Source organism: Lepidochelys kempii, chromosome 1, assembly GCF_965140285.1.
Source record: "Lepidochelys kempii isolate rLepKem1 chromosome 1, rLepKem1.hap1, whole genome shotgun sequence".
NCBI classification, from domain to species: Eukaryota; Metazoa; Chordata; order Testudines; family Cheloniidae; genus Lepidochelys; species Lepidochelys kempii.
Window position 1 is genome coordinate 120,809,384 of NC_136380.1, and position 21,466 is coordinate 120,830,849.

The 21,466-nt window shown below is 38.0% G+C and overlaps 1 protein-coding gene across 4 annotated transcripts in view; it reads right to left on the bottom strand.

The window, feature by feature from the left end:
• The window catches only part of TMEM131 (transmembrane protein 131), a 202,589-nt gene that overhangs the window by 41,405 nt on the left and 139,718 nt on the right, over positions 1-21,466 (bottom strand). For all 4 annotated transcript variants that reach the window (XR_012159916.1, XM_073352822.2, XM_073352811.2 and 1 more), the window contains exons 20-31: positions 21,279-21,431; positions 21,059-21,134; positions 20,847-20,964; positions 17,546-17,684; positions 17,299-17,408; positions 16,753-16,819; positions 12,775-12,926; positions 11,982-12,124; positions 10,525-10,711; positions 9,044-9,229; positions 5,758-5,916; positions 4,441-5,036 (exon numbers count right to left, since the gene is read on the bottom strand). Coding sequence is in view for 3 of the 4 variants with exons in the window: in XM_073352822.2 (XP_073208923.1) it covers positions 4,441-5,036; positions 5,758-5,916; positions 9,044-9,229; positions 10,525-10,711; positions 11,982-12,124; positions 12,775-12,926; positions 16,753-16,819; positions 17,299-17,408; positions 17,546-17,684; positions 20,847-20,964; positions 21,059-21,134; positions 21,279-21,431 (2,086 nt within the window). In the remaining variant the exon portion in view is untranslated. The remainder of the gene's footprint in view (positions 1-4,440; positions 5,037-5,757; positions 5,917-9,043; positions 9,230-10,524; positions 10,712-11,981; positions 12,125-12,774; positions 12,927-16,752; positions 16,820-17,298; positions 17,409-17,545; positions 17,685-20,846; positions 20,965-21,058; positions 21,135-21,278; positions 21,432-21,466) is intronic.

Genomic DNA, 21,466 nt, shown 5'->3' on the forward strand with positions numbered 1-21,466 from the left:
TCCACTACAATACCATTTAATAAGATCTTCCTCAGATGCTGGCTTTAAGACTAAATGCATTCACTTATAAGCCATATTGTCTACACACTGCTGTTTTGTTTTTAATACTTTATTTGAGAGAAGACCAAATTCAGCTCTACTGTAAATGGGTGTAATTTCCATTGAGATTTGTGTCTGCTTATGTTGGAACTGAATCTGGTTCATAATGGTTGTTGCCATACTTAATTGTGTAAAACTTTTTGGAACAAAAGTTATATGAAAGATACTACACAAAATAAGGTTCTGACCCTGCAGACACTTAGTTGTGAAGATAGCCCCGTTGTGGAAAGCTGTACTCACACAGTCTGTACCTATAAACTAAACTTCTATTTTTCTGGGTTTAAAAGTTAAAAATCAACACTGCATATATTCATTTTAAATCCACATATCGTCTGAGAAGTTATTGCTCCTAACATATTCTTCAGCATTAAACTGTAAAATAGTTAGACACCTTCAGGAAATATATTAAAACATTTTTGCAAACCTAATGATTGACTTCTCCTCCTTCTAGATCTGCCTATTTATTATCACAATTGAGACGGTTGTAAAAAAACCACAAAGTTACACATCAAGCAAGGTTCATTCTAGCAGCTAACAATGGTTGGAAGAAAACAGTCTACTTAAAAAAAATTGCATTTCTCTCAGGAAATTTCCCCGGCCTCTTGTTAAGATTAACTAAAAAATGAGAATTTTTTCTTCATGTCTGTACACAAAATTTTGTCGAAGGTACAAACTAACAAAGGACACATTTTAAATGTATTTTGATGCCTAAAGATCCATATAGGTGCTTCTGAAAATTCAGCTAGGTAGCTAACTGCGTATTTAGACACCTAAATACTATTAAAAGCCTGGCTCACATTATCAGTGTCTCCTGTTCAGGAAAACATTCATGTAAAAAATAGAAAAGTTCGTAGGGGAACTAAAGATCAGGTGTATATGAAACCACCTTGAATTTTTGTTTTTTAAAAGCAGATTTCAAGATGACCGTGCTTCTTTAACAGATGTAACAAGTCAATAGAGATTTCACTAATGTACAAGAGACCTTGTTAAATGGGTAACTTAAGAGCTAGGTCAAATTTGGCTCAAAATTTAGGTTTGTAAAGACACACACACTTATCAAACCTTAAAGTAATTGATTTAAGACTTAAGAAACCTTAGATGACTTGAAATATTTTCATGAAATGAAAAACTGTTGAATGTAAACAATACTTTAACAAAAATAACCCTTGTACCGTTTGCTTCATTGTGTTAGGGCACAAGAATCTGAAACTGAGAAAGTCTATTCACCAGATAAATGTTTAAAAATTCCATTCATTTTTATAGTAACTTATTAGAAGGGTAGGTAAGTATGCAATAGCCACATCGGTCCCAGGATATTAGAGAGGTAATCTTTTATTAAACCAACTTCTTATGGCTTATCCACTAACACCCCCTTTTTGTGCTACGACTGCAGAGGTGTTAACAGGCCACTATCTTGAATGGTCCCTTACAATATATAAGTAACAATTACTTATGCTAAACAATCTGTAGGTAAGTATGCAATAGCCACGTCGGTCCCAGGATATTAGAGAAGTATCTTTTATTAAACCAACTTCTTATGGCTTATCCACTAACACCCCCTTTTTGTGCTACGACTGCAGAGGTGTTAACAGGCCACTATCTTGAATGGTCCCTTACAATATATAAGTAACAATTACTTATGCTAAACAATCTGTTCAACCTTGCATTTTTGCTGTGAAGTTGAGAGTTCCTTTGCCAGACCTGAAGAAGACCTCTGTGTGGCTTGAAAGCTTGTCTCTCACCAACAGAAGCTGGTACAATAAAAGATATTACCTCACCTACTTTCTCTCTCTAGGATAAGTAAGGAAATTTGTTTAATACGCACTTTCACTCTGATAATGCTCTCTAACATACTGTAAGGCACCTATAAAGGTCTGGTTTCTTTATAATGAGACTAATTTCTCTAGTTTGATTTTTTGTCATGTTAGTAACACCACATTCTGGATACAACAGTATTTGATCAATCCTACATAAAACATTTGAAAATCAAATATTCAAAAAGTTGCTGTCAAAATGCAGATTTCACACTAAAAAACCCAGTGAACTGTTAAAAAAAATAAATCAGGATTTCCCAAAGCAACACGTTTTCATGGGTGCTAACAAATGAGAATCTAGTCCTATCAAACTTAAGTGTCTGTTCTAACATTCCTAAGTTTTCACCTTCAGAGAAGTTCTATAATTTTAGGTGATGAAATTTCTCTTGGGTATACCTCTCAAAATTATACTTATGACAAATAAATTCCTGTATTTTTGCTTGTGCAATTTCATGTAACAATCAGACAAGATCCTGATAGTTCACAAACAAACTTCAGACTTCTAGAGTGTACTATCTCTGAAGAACTAGTTTATAGACTGAGAAACAGCTGCTGTAAGACTTTACAGAAGTGATACTTCTTAGCTAGATACCATAGCACAAATTCTATTTCATAAGAGACTGATTATGCAAACATTTGGGTACATGCATAGTTACATGTACAACTGCTTGAAGAATCGGGCCCCAATTTTTTTAAATCCAAGTCCTAATGGATGAAGCAAGTATCTCAATAAAGAAATTTTTTTTAAAAGGTGTATGAGAGGGAGATCGGAAATGGACAAGTTTGATCATGTATTTGTGTAGACTTTTCTAAGGATGAAGGGCTTTTTATATATTTGTTGGTTTGGGAAGATGAAAATAATAAAACTGCTTGTCTGAAAGCAAAGGAAAAAAAAAGGCATCCAATATAGCCTCACTCCCAAGCAGAAACGACCAAGGCTACTAAAGGGATGCTTTTTATAGAAGTATGGACTTATCTGAAGGTATTTAGAATTAGGAAAAAGTTACAAGAGAAAAAATGGACATTCATTAGGATGAATAATGATTCATTAGGACTTACGTGAAATGTTCTAACTTCATTTAGACTTCTGCTGAAATTGTTAGACAACAAACTAGCAAGTGATTACACAGTGCATACTGCTTGAAAAATGGGTAAATAAAAACTTTATAACTGGCACTCGCAATATTTAGGAACAGCTATTTTCATCCTAAATATGTTAAGATAATCTTCCAACATACAAATTACTGAGAATTGTTCCAACCAGGAAACAGATATGAAAATGGTAGTTAAGTCATACGAGCCATTCATTTGCTAAAAGACACAACACTTTTGTTTCCAAGTCTTAAGAAATAAAAAGTATAGTCTCCATAGTTCCACTAGACCATGATACTGCTGAAATCCTAGATGGACCTCATTCATAAGCACAGCCAACACTTTGCATCCATCAGGAATATTTAATACCATCTGTCCATAACAGTGTTGTGTTACTAAGTTGTATTTTTTAATCATTACAATACAAGTTAAAATTGCTTTATCTGTTGTGATTACAGAGTCATTTTAAGGTTTCTAACCGTATCCTCTGATCTCTTCCCCCATCTACGTCCATCTTTAATGAATTTTATATAGCGTGTATGAAAGGCATCAGCAATATTCCATGTAAACCATACTGCCTAAATGAGCTACCCCACCCCCCAAAAAACAACCAAAACCAAACCAAACCACCAAAAAGAATAGATTTAAATTTGTAAGTAGGTTGACCCATCAGAGATGTGTATGTTAGACTCAACTGGCTAATTAGAAAACAGTTTTGGACAATCAGTGTAATCAAAAGCTACACTAATGAAATATTTACAGTATGAGAATAAATTTCTACTAATAATCTCAAAATTTGTTTTGAAAATTGTCTAAACTCAACACACATGATGTATGTATTTCAAGAGCATTTGAGAAATCAAAAGGTGCACATATAAACAACTCTACAGGCACCCTAGCTTCATACAGAGATTAACACACTTCATTAAAAAAAAATCAAGCAGGTACCATTTATTAACTTGTCGACCTTCTAACATCAAGGATTTTCGGTCACAACTGCAAGTGCTTGGCATGAAGAATTTCATTCTGACAATACTATATTGATTCACTATGTTCCACTTTTCAGTTTTCATAATAAACTAGGGCAACCATCCCCCTTTCCCAAAACTAACTGGAGGCTAAAAGGACTGAAGCCAGAAGAACAGTAATTTAAAAAGATTTCTAAATATATACACTTCGGTTTTCAGTAAAAACCTATTTCATATAAAACTTGCAAAAGAAAGCATATCCAATGTTGAATGGACAATTCCAGTGTTATCAAGAGACTGGAAGGAAGTATATGAACGCTACTCAGGATCATGCATGACGCTCTGGTACAGCAGAGAAGTTAGCAGCTTACAACACTATGAAACTGTAACCTTTACTGGTTCAAATCTCATTCCTTGGCTGTCGTAATGTGTCACCCATATCATTAAGTAAAGCAGAGTTGTATTACCTTTGTTTTTTGTTACTGGAGATGGGGGCTGCTCTGTAAACACATCTGGGGAAGGGGATTCTGGATGGTCAAACTCTTTGTCCATAGTTTCTATCAGACCAGTGATATCTGAATCCTCTGAGCTGTGCCTTGTGTTGCTGGTACATTCTGGGTGTGAAGGGTTAAGAAGTGGTGATTGTGGAAAAGAACTTTCAGACTGCTGCTCTTGTTGCTGAGGCACTGTTGGTGTTGGCTGTTGTGAATGCTGCTCTAAGAGAACTTGAGCATGTTGCTGGTTTGTTTGCTGGTTCTGCTTTGCCCCCCTGGATCTTCTGCCTGCTGTGTGATTCTGAGCTGTAGCACCTGAATCGAGGATAAGGGAACCTCCTCTGTTAGATGACTGCATAGAAGCGGTCTGTAGGGAAGTCCTGCTAGCAACATTTGAGTTGTTTTTAGATTTGACATTTTCAATATCAGCTGAATTTCTATTGCTGTGCAGATGTGCTGTTGGATTGCATTGCTTATGACTTCCTGTAGTGGATCGTGATGAGGAACCACCTGCTCCATAGATTCCTCTGGAGGAACTGTGATTAGAGTCCGATCCAAGTGCATTCAAGCTGGAAGAAGAGCAAGTGTGTTCAAATATACAGTAAGTGTATATTCCTCTACATAAGAAGAGTTATTACATCGATTAGTAATCCTGAACTACACAGTTCTTGGCTTATTTATCACAGAAATGTAACATGAAAACTCCCTTAAAGCTCAACTGACAAGTCAGTAATACTTAATATCCCTTATTCACTTGCTGATTTACATTTGTGAACAAATCACAGCAACAACACATAGTACATGTGAGAAGGAATACTGGTGTGGGGAGTTTCTTTTTCAAATAAAGCCCTAGGAGGCCGGGGTAGTCTACGTTTTGTAAAAGTATAGTCAAGGTCCAGACTCCAGAGAACATTTTTCACATTGCAACAACAAGTAGTAGTAAATAAAAAGATTTCACAGTCCATTCAAAAGTATCTGGCGGTCCAGATTTGGCCAGCAGTCTGCCTATTGAATACCTCTGCCCTAGGCAGAGAGCCTTAAGCAGAGGCGCTTTTGCCCCAGTCTGTTGCATTATACACTTTCTGTTTTTCTAACAGGTAGTATGTAATTTACTATGTTTATTTTCACAAAAAAGTAGGTATTCCTCCACCCTCCGCACACTATTTGGATGCCCTCTTAAGTTATTGCTGCATTACCAGTCCCTTTTGTTAGGAGGGTGACCTTGATTAGTCTCCTGTACTAGGAGAAATGTTCCTTTCCAAGTGGCCTTATTCATATGTGTGTACTTACTTTCCATCAGATGAAATTCCAACTATTCTCCTGAGATCAAATGGCCTTCCCATATCAAAGGGAGGGTTTGATGCCTCAAAGGACAGGCGCCTCCTGAATGGCTCCCAAATTCCTTGAGCATCTAAATAGGCTGTTCCAATTACCAAGAGAAAGAGTACACTATAGGGAACAGAAGTAAAAAAAACATTAATTTTCTTGTCATTGTTTTAGGGCTGATGAGGTGGAACGCTAACAAGGCAAAGAAAATGCATCTTTTGCCAACAAATCAAAAGCTAAAAGGTGAACAGTACCCAAAAAGCAATTTTATATGTGGCTGAAAAGAGAAAAATCCCAGCATGACACACACACCTATTTAACTCCTCGATGTACACATATTACTATGGGAGTTACAATTAAAGTGGAAAAACAAGATATACACATGATCCCCAAACCAAAAAGCTATGGAAAAAATAAGTTTCTGAAGCAGAAGTTAACTTGTTTCAATCAGCATGGTCTCTTCTTCTCCTTCCAAATTGTTGACAGCTTCTTGATATTTCCACTGTGTGAAATGAAGTACCAATTCACAGAAAAGTTTTACACAAAGATGCAATAAAAGAGTTAAGAAAAACTGATTAATAAAAAACAGGGAAACATCTCCAGATAAGTTCATCAATACTCTATTTAAGAAAGCAGAATTTTGGCCTTAGCTACTGTTTCCTGTCAAAACCACACTGTTATTGGGGAAAAGAGGGAGAGAGACGAGGGGAGGAGCATAGGTTAGAATCTGATTTGATGCACAGAAAACTGAAGAAATTTTAATTCTTGGGTAAAAATGCCATTGAGTAATTAAAGTATACTAGATGGACTAAAATAGTGTCAGCAGATTTAATGTGCAGACTAAAAGTACTATTGAATACACGCAGCAAGTGATTGTACTGAGAGAAAAAAGTGCATTTGTGCATTTATATAACACACAGTTGCTTGAGTAAAAAAAAAAAAATGAGTTTTCTTCTGTTCCTGTGTTTCCATCATTCAATTCTTATTTTTACAGTTTTACTCTTGATATTTTAGTTATACTCAGTCAGTAGTGTTTCAATACAGTGAAACTGCAAAACAAATTTATTTTCATTTCTGTTTGTAACTACAATATAAGGAATATATTAAGAAATGGAAGAGGTACTGGCCTGAAAGTCAGGAGACCCAGGTTCTACACCCAGCTTTGCCACTAATCTGAGCTGTGATCTTGAGCAACTTACTTCACCTCTGTGTGCACCTCTCTCTCTCTCTCTCGCTACATCCTTTGTTTTGTCTATTTAGATTGTAAGCTCTCCCTGGAAGGGACTATCTCACTACATGTTTGTACACTGCCTAGCAAATGAGCCCCAACGAGGCTGTTAAGTGCTAAAACAACACAAAATAGTAGTAGCTTAGGGCAGGTGGCGATGAAGAATACCACTTCAACTGGAAATGCAAGGAGACTTTAGAGAGGCAGACCAATAACTTAAAATGGAATTTGATCTGGACATTAGGGCTAACACAGCCACTTGAGCAAAAAGTGTCATGGGACCTTTAATAACTTTCTGTGAAAGTTATTGAAGTACAAGTACAAGTAGTTAGGACCTGAAGGATTACGTCTCATCTGAAAGGCTGCATGCTGTCTTGATTGGCTGCTGCACTGCTTGATGCTAACTATAACAAGGGAATTTGTCAAGAAAGAAGTGAATGAGTTATGCTATCATCAAATAACCCCAAGTTCATTTACATGTAGTACACAAGGCTACAGCTTGTCCCCTTGATCTTTCCATGATGTTAGAAGGCAGTCACATTAGAATGTTTCCTTCACTGAGTATTGGTACTTATATTGTGGTTATAAGCAGGAGACAAGCTGAGACACTGAGTGTTTTGTAACTTAGACTAACAAAACATTACAAAGCACATACAAAATCCCCTGAAAACTGTACAATTTGAACAGCAAATGTTAGAACAATGACCCCTATATTATTTACCCAGTGAACAGACTGTTAAGCTAAAGTTAAGATTGCATGTAGTTAGCAACTATTTAGGGGAAGAAAAACTATAAAGACTTCTGCTCAAAAGGCAAAGTGTTGGGAAAGTACATAAACTAACTGTTCCATAATGCCTCTCCATTTCTTCATTGCCCACAAAACACTGCAAATGAGGGTACCCAAACACCTTTGCACAGATCTAAACTGAGCTTAGGAGCCAGTATCACTATGAAAGATGTATGAATATTTAACCATGGACTGCAGAGGAAATACTACTAGGACAACTATTCAGGTTCACAGTATCTGGCTGAAGCGCTACTATATATCACAGGAACTTATAGCATCACAGTATCTCTTACGCTGGGACACTATTTCAATAATGATTAAAAGGAAAAAGCCACTTATTGGAACACCAATACCATTTCTTGTAGCATCCTGGGTATGTGAAGAGGGAAGTCTCCCATACAAATACTGAACAGGTATGACGCTGTTTTATAATCTCTTCAGACTTCACAAACTAATCTGAGGTGGTGCAGTTCAGCCTACAGAGTGTAATACATTTTCAGTTCAAAAGCTAACAATCTCTTATTATGGTAAACACAACGACATTTTCTGAAAGATTTTGTGCTTTGTTGTCCGGTGTATTCATATGCTACTATGTAACCTCACTAACTAACTCTATTTTAAATGTTTTACATATGACTCAACAATGCCCTCCAGGTTCTCAGAAATTCTATTATTAGTATCACAAGTTGTCTGTCGCGTATAAAGGTGGCAGCAGAATTAAATTATTCAAAAGGCATTTGCTGCTGAACTCATCTAAGTCATTGTTTCATATCTCCCTAAGGGGCAGTGCTGTGGAAGAGTGACTTCTCACCTTCAAAAGGAGCCATGTTTAACAACGTTGCCTCAATTCATAACTTGGTTCAAGTCTGGTTTAGTTACAGCTATAAACAATCACACATCTTCATGGTTAATAGGAGTACAATATTTGATCTTAGCAAAGATGTTCTGGGCAAACATATATACTGTATTTTGCATTTGTTTTTCACAGAAAGTTAGAATTCCCAACACCATGGTGTTAGCACAAAATCCATAGTAGTTTGCACCTGTTTGTTCTTAACTTCATCTTACCATAATACATTATTTTACATCAATTACCAATTGCACTGTATACAAAATGTATCCTAAATTATACTAAAATCTAAGCATCTACCCTCTGTATTTTGTACTCAAACTCAGACAACTCCACGTACATTATGCAACTCATACCTCATTGCTCAGGTACAAGCAACTCATACCTCATTATTCCTGAGATGATTATGTACAGTGCCAGCTCCCAGTTCGGTCTGGGCAGGGCTTCTGCACATGTTGCTAACATATGATATGGAAGAGATGCATTCAATACAAATATAAATTCAGAGCCTCCTGCTGTAATGAATTTCAGTTCACGAATGACTCTGGAAGCAGTGAAATCTGGTGTAAACCTGAAAAAGTAAATGCAGATTGTTACAACTGTCCATATTTTAAGACTAAGTCTAGTATGACAGTTTTAAGTTCTAAATAATTTGCATTATTCATCCTTTTCATATTTTAAAAAGATAATAGCGACTGCAATGACTGTAATTTGGAGAGGTTTGCTGAAACTGACTGAATCAGTGGGATGATCATTAGTCTCCCATACACCTTCACCAAATAGTACCTATGGATATTATTCAAGTAACTTAAGAGACAATGAAATAAGTCTTTAAGTACATACACAGAAAGAACATATTCAATAAGAGGGAAGATTAAAGCCTAGAATTAAGCCAATACCAGAGGGCAGTTTTATCTAGTAGATTAAGCCAACTAGATACAATGGCTGGAATTAAATTTGGACCCATTTTTTTTCCTTTAAGAAAAAAATCAAACTAAAATTATGCAAAAAATGCAAAATTTAAGAGTGACAGTCATTAAGCAATGAAACAGATTACCAAGAAAAGTGGAAAGTTCGTCACTTCATCTTCAAGTCAAGATTGAATATCTTTCTAGAAAGCTAAGCTGTAGTCTCATCACTAATTGTTGAGCTTGATGCAGGTATTAATGGGTGAAATTCTATGGCCTGTGTTATGCAGCAGGCCAGACTACTTAGAGTGCTCCTTTACTGTTTTAAATTCTATGAATTTTTAGTAAAGGCTAATCAATCGGTACACAAAAGAAGCATTAAATACAATCAGGGCCCAAAGATCATTTTTGGAGCAAAGGGTCCTTTCTGTAGCCAATTCTTGATTAAAACACCCACTACAATTTCAGTCAGTGCAGCATACACAAAACCCGCAGGGTTAAAATGCTGTATGTTATGATAGGAGCACTCATAATACAGAGATGGATCCTTTTCAGTACACACCACAATCAATCAAAAGGATATGTTAATCTACGTCTATATTCTACGAGATCCTGAATGAAGTTGTCTTAATATTCATCTGTTTATACAATTCCAAGTTTACAGCAAATTGTTTCATCACCATCCAGTAAATACAACACTGTACTCAGCTGTGAAATCTCTTTAATGAGTTCTTGCAAACAGTTTGTTCCACTTTTAGAAAGGAAAGGAAGCTTCACAATCTTTGTTTGTACAGAAGAAAATTAAGCAACTCAAAGTTTAAATGGGGAAAAAAAAAGGATTTAACCAACACCGATTTCTTACTGAGTAAAGCTTTGTACATACATTTTCTAATGTAAGACTATTCTCAAATGATCTACATGAGGAAATGGCCTCACTCTTTAACAACAATGTACTTACAATATGACAATGTCTTTAGAGGCATTAGCACTTAGTGCAAACTCTTGACAGTTAACAACTTTAAATCCATATCCTTCACATGTATATCCACTGATTTCCATGGACTTCACATTAATCTGAAGCTGCCCTGTGTTTTCCACTTTGAATGTTCTTTTCAGTGTGAAATTTGGTTCTTTTAATTTCATTTCTAAAAAGATATAGAACAAAGCAATTAGGACTGTGTTAAGCCAGTATAGTGCAGTAAATTCATTATCTACAAAAAATGCTTGCGAAGTTCTGTTAGTACCATTCTCACTTTAAGCCCAACAGTGACACTAGGAAATACATGTGTCAGGGAAGTGGTGGATGGTTTAAGTGCTGACCTTTGGACAAGATGTTAAAACAGAGGTCTCTGCAAGCAGTGTCAGATGGCTGTCAAGTAGAATGGTTTTTGTCCAATTCCAGAGCATTCGATTCTCTCACAAAAAACCTGGAGAAAGCTATTGAGACTAATATTGCTTATAAAAAACCAGCCCCCATCCCAATTGTGTAGTAGTGTAAGTTACTGTTCCATCACTGTGTCTACTTTGCTTCTGTACACAGTTTCTCTACTAGCAGCATTTAACTGAACGTTGTAAACATTAATTTCAGATAGAGTACAGATAATACTACACTTACTAACACTAAATTCTTTTCTATCCTGAAAATAAAGCTCACGGATGACATCAAAGACATTGAAGTCAGCATTGTTAAAAGGAATATGGAAAACCAATGTGAGGCATATGTTCAGAGGTAGGATCTGAGTTTTCAACTTCAACTCAGTTTTCCACACATCACTCAATGGAGAAGGATTTGTCTGACCATCCATGAAGAAATACCATAGATCTCTGGCAAAGGCTGAAGGCCAAATCTTCTTGACTAGTTCTTTAGCCCCAATTCCTGTACCCTCTCCCTTCCCTGCCCCCCACACAAACTGTTAGCATTGAGGGCTGCTAAAGGATTCGGGAAGACAGAGGGCTGGTTGCTTCTTTGGTTTACCTATTCTCCGACTGAGAGATCCAGGGCCATTCTAGTGGGTTTTCTGTTACTTTTATCTGTCTTCACTCTTCTGCTCTTAAAAATTGAGGTTATATAGCCACTAGTATCCATCACTTTAAATTAAAGTAACGTTAGACAGACCTTCATCTGTATGTTTACATTTTTTTAATTAATTTGTTTACAATGACAAAATGCCCAAGACACTATGAAAATAAAAATTTTTGCCCAGAAATATTGCTTGTATATTGAAATACGATATTTTTCATGGTACATCAACTATGAGTTCACACATTTTACATATTTTTAGAGATTCATTTAATCTAGGCATTATAAAACAAGAAAAAGTGATATTTTCTAGTTACTGCAGATATTCGTAGTTGTGTACATCAGATGTCACGAGATTTTCTGTTCAGTGTAATAGGTCTTCATAAAATACTCACTTTCTGAACAGTCTTTTAATAACGTTTCAGTGATCTTAAAACGTAATGAACTTCCTGGACCCGGAGGCTTGCCTGCAACCCTCAGACTTTCAGTTGTTCCTTGGCCTTGTACCATAATGGCATCTATTACAGTCAAATTATTTCTGTATAAGGAGAATAGGGGAAAGAAGAAACATTTAGCAAAATAAATATGTACTCCACTGCTCCGACAAACATGTTCACAAACTATATTACATTACATCCCAATCCTAGAACTGTCTTATGTATATGAGTAATCTCACTCACAATTCCCATGCATAAGGATTTGCAGGTTAGGGGCTGCAGTAACCAACACAAAGCATACTAAAGTTTAGTGAAGAAACTTGTAATTTAGTTATAAAATTTTATCATTAACACTTAGAACTGCAAAGCTCCTACATGCTTCTTTCAAACAGTAAACACACTTATTTAAACTCTTGACTTCTCACAGCAAGAATATTTAAGGAAAATAGTGTTTGACCCGTCCCTACTTTCAATACAAGAAGTATAGATGAACTTGAAAAGAATTTAAACTTCTTAATATAGAAAGCATATTGGTAACACATGAATATTAGAAGATATGAACTGAATGCCTTTGACCACTGTAAATCATAGTGTAATGTATACAAACTAAATCCATCATTCCAAATCCTGGAGATTCCACAATTAATCTTGAAACAATGGGACAACTTATTGGTCACAAGTGGTCAAATGTGTAACCTACACATAAATAAGAACCTTATTAACTCAAACCCAATTCAGAGACCTACCATACCTGATGATAATTAATGATGAAACAGTCTTATTAAGAACTGGAGTAAATTTTACTTTGACAGATTTTCTCTCTCCAGGCTTTAAAACTATGTTTAGAACCAAATGTCGAGATAGACCCTCTGCAAATCCTGTAGTGCTCTGCAATGGCTGAACCTTAAGACAATGAAAAATAAAAACCACTTTTAAAAATAGGGAATTTTGCATAGATTCCAGTGAGAACATACAAACTATATTTTCTAAAAAATTCTCATATCAAAAGGTGCTTCCTGATGAAGTTGTTTAAATACTTAATTAGCCTAGTTAAAGTCTTCTAATTCTCTAACAGAAAAAAAAAAGTTTTTTGTTTTTTTTTTTAAAAAAACACACACAAACATTTATTCATGAGAGTGTCCACCATGAACAGGAAGTTCCCTTCAAGTAATTGGTAAAATACAAATAGTCTTAAGTCAATGAGAGTTTGATCAGGCAAAAACAAACAGGTTGCAGCTGCTATTCTGCCACCAGTTGATATGCAACACTAGTTACTTTTAATTTTTAAGCTACCATAGCCTTTAACAGAAAAACAAAAGATCTACAGCACAAAAAATCCTGCATTTATTACCAACTTGGTAAGCAGCAGGATATGGACCCTGGACTTCAGGAAAGCAGACTTCGACTCCCTCAGGGAACGGATGGCCAGGATCCCCTGGGGGACTAACATGAAGGGGAAAGGAGTCCAGGAGAGCTGGCTGTATTTCAAGGAATCCCTGTTGAGGTTACAGGGACAAACCATCCCGATGAGCGAAAGAATAGTAAATATGGCAGGCGACCAGCTTGGCTTAATGGTGAAATCCTAGCGGATCTTAAACATAAAAAAGAAGCTTACAAGAAGTGGAAGGTTGGACATATGACCAGGAAAGAGTATAAAAATATTGCTCGGGCATGTAGGAATGATATCAGGAGGGCCAAATCGCACCTGGAGCTGCAGCTAGCAAGAGATGTCAAGAGTAACAAGAAGGGTTTCTTCAGGTATGTTGGCAACAAGAAGAAAGCCAAGGAAAGTGTGGGCCCCTTACTGAATGAGGGAGGCAACCTAGTGACAGAGGATGTGGAAAAAGCTAATGTACTCAATGCTTTTTTTGCCTCTGTCTTCACGAACAAGGTCAGCTCCCAGACTGCTGTGCTGGGCATCACAAAATGGGGAACAGATGGCCAGCCCTCTGTGGAGATAGAGGTGGTTAGGGACTATTTAGAAAAGCTGGACGTGCACAAGTCCATGGGGCTGGACGAGTTGCATCCGAGAGTGCTGAAGGAACTGGCGGCTGCGATTGCAGAGCCATTGGCCATTATCTTTGAAAACTCGTGGCGAACGGGGGAAGTCCCGGATGACTGGAAAAAGGCTAATGTAGTGCCAATCTTTAAAAAAGGGAAGGAGGAGGATCCTGGGAACTACAGGCCAGTCAGCCTCACCTCAGTCCCTGGAAAAATCATGGAGCAGGTCCTCAAAGAATCAATCCTGAAGCACTTGCATGAGAGGAAAGTGATCAGGAACAGTCAGCATGGATTCACCAAGGGAAGGTCATGCCTGACTAATCTAATCACCTTTTATGATGAGATTACTGGTTCTGTGGATGAAGGGAAAGCAGTGGATGTATTGTTTCTTGACTTTAGCAAAGCTTTTGACACGGTCTCCCACAGTATTCTTGTCAGCAAGTTAAGGAAGTATGGGCTGGATGAATGCACTATAAGGTGGGTAGAAAGCTGGCTAGATTGTCGGGCTCAACGAGTAGTGATCAATGGCTCCATGTCTAGTTGGCAGCCGGTGTCAAGTGGAGTGCCCCAGGGGTTGGTCCTGGGGCTGGTTTTGTTCAATATCTTCATAAATGATCTGGAAGATGGTGTAGATTGAACTCTCAGCAAATTTGCGGATGATACTAAAGTGGGAGGAGTGGTAGATACGCTGGAGGGGAGGGATAGGATACAGAAGGACCTAGACAAATTGGAGGATTGGGCCAAAAGAAATCTGATGAGGTTCAATAAGGATAAGTGCAGGGTCCTGCACTTAGGATGGAAGAATCCAATGCACCGCTACAGACTAGGGGCCGAATGGCTAGGCAGCAGTTCTGCGGAAAAGGACCTAGGGGTGACAGTGGACGAGAAGCTGGATATGAGTCAGCAGTGTGCCCTTGTTGCCAAGAAGGCCAATGGCATTTTGGGATGTATAAGTAGGGGCATAGCAAGCAGATCGAGGGACGTGATCGTTCCCCTCTATTCGACATTGGTGAGGCCTCATCTGGAGTACTGTGTCCAGTTTTGGGCCCCACACTACAAGAAGGATGTGGATAAATTGGAGAGAGTCCAGCGAAGGGCAACAAAAATGATTAGGGGACTGGAACACATGACTTATGAGGAGAGGTTGAGGGAGCTGGGATTGTTTAGCCTGCAGAAGAGAAGAATGAGGGGGGATTTGATAGCTGCTTTCAGCTACCTGAAAGGGGGTTCCAAAGAGGATAGTTCTAGACTGTTCTCAATGGTAGCAGATGACAGAACGAGGAGTAATGGTCTCAAGTTGCAGTGGGGGAGGTTTAGATTGGATATTAGGAAAAACTTTTTCACTAAGAGGGTGGTGAAACACTGGAATGCATTACCTAGGGAGGTGGTAGAATCTCCTTCCTTAGAGGTTTTTAAGGTCAGGCTTGACAAAGCCCTGGCTGGGATGATTTAACTGGGAATTGGTCCTGCTTCGAGCAGGGGGTTGGACTAGATGACCTTCTGGGGTCCCTTCCAACCCTGATATTCTATGATTCTATCATTAACTTCAAAGCGGTGCAACTTGATTATTCACCACGAGCAATCTGAGTTACAAAATAGTCACCTAGTTTCCTAAAACCCACAGAGGACAGGGTATTCAGAGGGTTGTTTCATGTGCATCTCTAACGCTAATATTACTACTTTGCAATTACATAGTGCTTCACATCTTCAAAGTGCTCTACAATAATTAAATCTTCACAACACACTTTGAGGTAGTCAGGCTAAGTATTACCAATGTAAAAGGAGAACACAAATCTAAAATTTCTAAAAATTTCTCCAGTGACCTTTTCCTGATCTTGATCTTACTGAAGAAAGCACTGATTTATGAGACGATAGTAAAATAAGTCAGTGGTTCTCAACCAGGAGTCCGGTCCCCGGGGGACCACAAGCAGGTTTCAGGGGGCCCGCCAAGCAGGGCTGGCATTAGACTTGCTGAGGCCCAGGGCAGAAAGCTGAAGCCCCATCGCATGCGGGCTGAAGCCCAGGGCCCTGAGTCCTGCCATCCAGGGCTAAAGCTGAAGCCTAAGCACCTTAGCTTTGCAAGACCCTTTGTGGTGTGGAGTCCTGGGCGATTGCCCTGCTTGTGCCTCTCTAAGGCTGTCTCTGGCTTTTATATGCAGAAAAACAGTTGTTGTGGCACAGGTGGGCCATAGAGATTTTATAGCATGTTGTGGGGACCTCAGAAAGAAAAAGGTTGAGAACCCCTGAAATAAGTAACTAGGTATAGCTGAGCTAAAAACTGACTAACTGGAGGGAAAAGAATAAGTGTTTTTATACGTTTGAGGAGAACATCTGCTTAGGGGGATCACAAGTAAAATTTAGACTGTCAAAAAATTCTGAATGAAAAGTGAAGTGACAGATGCCCCACCACCTGGATATTTAAAACTAGCATCCAAGAATATACTGTAGGGAATACTTGTATATCAGTAAGGGGGTAAATAAGCCAACAGATATTTTTCATCTTTAAGTTCTATAATTATATAAAAGAATAAACATACAGGAAAAAAGTTAAATTTGAATTACACACTAGACTTGCAGGAAAACTGCTCTGCAATGTCCGTTAACATATCCAACGGACATCAGATGGCATTAATAACTTTGAAGACTCTATGACTGTATTTTTATTATACAGTATTTGTGTGGCTATGTAAAAACATTAGAAAAGAAGAAAGTGTTTTGAAATACTTACAGAGTTTCTGGAAACCTGGAATTCTAGTGTCCTCAAATTGAAATTTGTTGGCTTACTCAAGTTAAACCTAAAATATAAACATATACTTCTTACCAAACTACATTACAGTGAGAAAGGATGTTCAGGTATTTATGAAATTCACATAATTGACAATATGGCCTTTTTAACACTTTCAAATAATTTATGGATTTCAACACTAACCAAAAGTATAGAATTTATATTAAGATGACTGTAATGAAGACTACACAGATAAAATGGCCACTCATTTTTCTTATTTTGCTTGGTCTCTCCCTTCTCCACTCTGCTTTCCAAAGAGGAAAATCTGAAGCATTTGTTTAGCTCACCAGCTTTGCCCCAAACTGATGGCTGGCAATGGAAGTGTACTAAAGTTTCTTTACCTTTTCATTTCCCATTTATACTAAAGCTCTGAATTCTCTCTACAACACTGCTGCTGTTGATAAATACTGCATTGATTCCCCCCACCTCCCTGCAAGAAGCACATTTGGTATCAAAGGAAGGAATTTAAATATTCCAAACAATACTTACCGCTCTATTAATTTGTCTACAAAAGATGATGGGTTGGAATACAGAGCTAAAGGAAGGAATTGAACATAGACAGGAACATCTGCTGGGTTTTCTAGAAGAATTTCTTCCTCCTAATACAAAAGTAACAATTTGACAAGCGTTTACATGCATATTAATTGTGAATATAGTGAAACTTTTCCAAATATTAAGACCTATTTCAAACTATGCTGTGTCAGTGTAAAATGATCCTATTAACACACACACTTACTGATGAGCTGTTGGTATTTGTAAGTGGGAAACTTAAATGGCGTGGTGAACTGAGTATGGATGGCCAGGCCAGTTCGGCTGTGATTTTCAATATTACATCCTTCTGGAGATCTGTGTCCACTTCAAACATGGCACTCAACCTAGGGGGGAAAAAGTTATAAAATCTACCTTGTGATAATGGAATGTTGATAGCCTAACAAGCAACGTTTTGTTAACTTTCCATGCACTCTAGAAAATGTATAATTATTGTAGAATGCACCATTCTTCAATATATTTTTACTTTTGTAAAACATTTGATCTTTACCTGTACTACCGCTATTTTAGTTATAAAAAAGGAAAGCACAAAAGGACAACACAACCACACTGTCTGTGTTGTCACACCTCTGCAGAATATTCTATGCTTTCTTGTTTTGTTCCTCCCATGCCTCCTTCAATTACCAGAGTATTCTTTTGTTACAAAGGTGTTTTATGGTAGTGAGACCATGACTAAGGCTCTGACTACAGTGGTGCAAAAAGGGAGTTAGAGTAAACAGCTACTGCTAAATCCTTTTCTAATACTGTTTGGCTGTCCAGTGTGAACAGGGTCAAATAGTATTAAAACTCATGAGTGGATATGTAAAGTTACTTCTATATACATTAGCTGTTTTTAAACACTGGTCCAAGATAGTATAGCTCCAGCTATACTGGCTTCACAAACTGTGTTAAGGTCTGTCTATGTCATAAATACAGGACACACAGTGAACAATTTTACAGCAATGCCAACTCCCACCATTTTATCACAAGTCTCAGGATATTTGGTGTTCTGACTCTGGGATCTGGTGCTCAATTGGATTTTAATGAAAGTTAGGATTTTCTCAAAGAGTTCCTAACTCCCATGGCTGCAGAGAAAAATATTGACTATCTGACCCAAGTGAACCCTAAATGTCCAAACCAGAAAGCAAGTGAAAAGAATCTCATATTTATTTATGTTAAACCTCATGATTTATTGAGGCCTGGGTCATGATATTTGAAAGTTTAGGGATGGTAGTACTGAGGATACATGTTTGTCCCCTGATGCAGTTGCAATGTGATTCCAACTTGAGACCCTCAATTTGGTATCAAATTGTAACTGCATCAGGGGACATTAGACGGGCATTAGCCGGCTAGTCTAACTGGACTAAGATGGTAAATTTTTCTGTATCCCTACTTCAGTTTTCCTCTTGCCTCAGTGATGGTCCCTCCTCTGGCCCAGCTGCTCAGTGCACTCACTCTTCTGAGCGCCACTGTCATGCTGAAAGGTGCAGAGCACAAGTTTAGGGAGGAAATGGAACAGAAGGATAAGTGTGATGAGTAGTCACACCAGGCCAAAGAGATTCTCACCCAGTAAGGGACAGAGTAGCCCAACATCCAAATAAAACTTACTAGCTGGTGTGGAGATTCAGTAGACAGGTGGGAGTACTAGAGATATGGACAAAAAGCCAGAGTTCAACAGGTCTCAAGCACTTCAGCCAAGGCCTTCTGTTGGTGTGACTATACCACTCTGGGCTTTAGTACCAGAGTCAGGTCTGTCCAGTATTCAGACCGAGCGTGCCCTATTCTTTGTTTAAAGTTTCTCTGTATTATTTGTTTCTTTAAGTGAATTTAGAGGGCTTCACACATTCACTGTATCATGTAACTATTTGGAAATGTGTTTTCCTGTATTTCTTTCCCTCCTCCTCAAATATTCTAGCCTTTACTGTAAACTGCAAAAAGCTGATAATTTCGGGGAATTCTGACAGGGTCATATTTCCCTTCCTTTAAGAGTTACTGTTGTGCTTTCTGAGGGATGTGCCAGGCACTTTGGTTATGCTGTTGATATATTTCTATTGCAATATTTCATTACTTATGTAAAGTCTTTTTGTGTTTTCACAAAGTTTAACACATTAATAAAATCCAAGTTAAAATGGATATCATCATAATAAATAGGATCTCTAAAGCACTTTGCCAACGTTAACTAATCCACACAATACCCTTCTGAGACATTGAACATATTATCCACCATTGAAAAGCAGCCATTTCATGCATGAAATATAGCAGATGCTTTTAACAGAGCACAGTAGCACCACACAACAGTTCAACTTCTTAGGCATTAGTTTGAATAGGTTTTTAGTCTCATTGTTATGCTCCATATAACACCTTTCAAAAATGTATCCCAAAATACTTTACACAAAACTAAGGGATTCCTTTATTCATCACTGAAAAGTAGCACTCTCAGTATAGCGGCAAAAGGAGACAATCTAGATAAACAGGAACACAGCAGCTTTACACAGCAGCTATTTTGCACAAGCAATACCACACATTTTACGAATACTTTGCAAACTGGGGTTTCTTTTAGCCTTCTAGTTTACTTCTTAGAAAGGTGCTCAACTACAAATGCACACTAGCTGATTTACCTAACCTAGAAGTTCTCAAACTGTGGTCCGTGTACCACCAGTGGTCTGCAAGCTTCATTCAGGTGGTATGTGGATAGTTCCCTCTAAGGTGCACGCCTGGGAGGCCGCACATGAGAGAATGAAGGGCAACCCACCTAATTAGTGGAGCCGGGCAGGCATGACTCCACTAATTAGGTGCCTGGACCCTGGAGAAGACGCACATGTAAGATGAGGTTGTGGCTTTGGGGGGGACAATAGGCGGTAGGGGGCAGTGGGGTGAGAAGAGGGGGTGGGGTGAATTTGGGATGCACAGGGCTGTGGCAGCAAGAGAAAGAAGTGACCTTCCTCAGCTCCAGGGCTGCAACTGCTGGGGAGAGCCCTTCCCAGCCTCAGCTTGGGGGCTGCCACGGCAGGGGAGAGAGGGAGAGACCCCCCATCCTTCCCAGCTCCAGTTCAGGGGCTGCCATGGCAGGGGAGAGAACGCACATCCATCGCGTTAGAAAGGTAAGACAACTGACATTAAAATATGAGTTCTGTGCTTTTATTTGTAGAACAAAAAAACATGAATGATTAAGTTATTTTTATATAGCGCTTTTATCCAGAGTGCTTTACAATAGATCGCTAACGGTATCAACAACATTTGGAAAGTTCATTAAGTGGTCCGCCGAGACCCTCAGAATTTTCAAGTGGTCCACAGGAAAAAAAAAAAAAGTTTGATAAGCACTGACCTAAGCCAAACATAGCACCTTGAGAAAAATGTCATTTTCCCCCCTTCAAACTCTTTTAGAATAGCAAACCTGGCAACTATTCCTTGCCCTTCTCTGGCAACACAAGAATTCAATACTGTAAACATGCAACACAAAATAAAAAGAATCAAGTGATTCACAGGGGACAGGGAAAATATACACTCACCTATGACCTGAGTTCTCTCGGATTCCTGCCCACACTCTGAACAAGTTCTCATGCAAATCCCAATCAGAATCCCATGCATCTTCTTGCATCGTTAAGCTGTGCTGAACTTTAGGTTCAGCTAAAAAACAAAAACCACTCTTTTATACAACACTTCAATATCAGTGGGGGGAAAATAAGTTGAGATTTTAATTGCAAAAATGAAAATTACTTACATTTAGATAGGAAAGGCAACCCCACATAACAGTGATTCCCACACTGTAAACCAGGATCAAAATAAATATTTGCTATCTGCAAAAAGTACAAGAATAACTACATGAAGCAAGCATCTCTGACTAAAATAGAGAAAATAAATTCCCAATAACTGCAAAATTATCAATGTGTTACGTTTAAAGAAAAACTGCCTATTAGTACTAATAAACAAAACTCTCCAACCTTTGATTTTTTTCCTGGCTCTAAATCTTCTTTATTGCTCCTTAATCTCTTGTAATAAAACCGCACATCTTCGGACAGAGAACGTACATATTGTATTTTTACCTTCTGAGAGAAGGAATTCATAATATTTAAACTCTGATGAACTATTTTCCCCTAAAGGAAAGGAAAAAAAAATTATACAGTATACA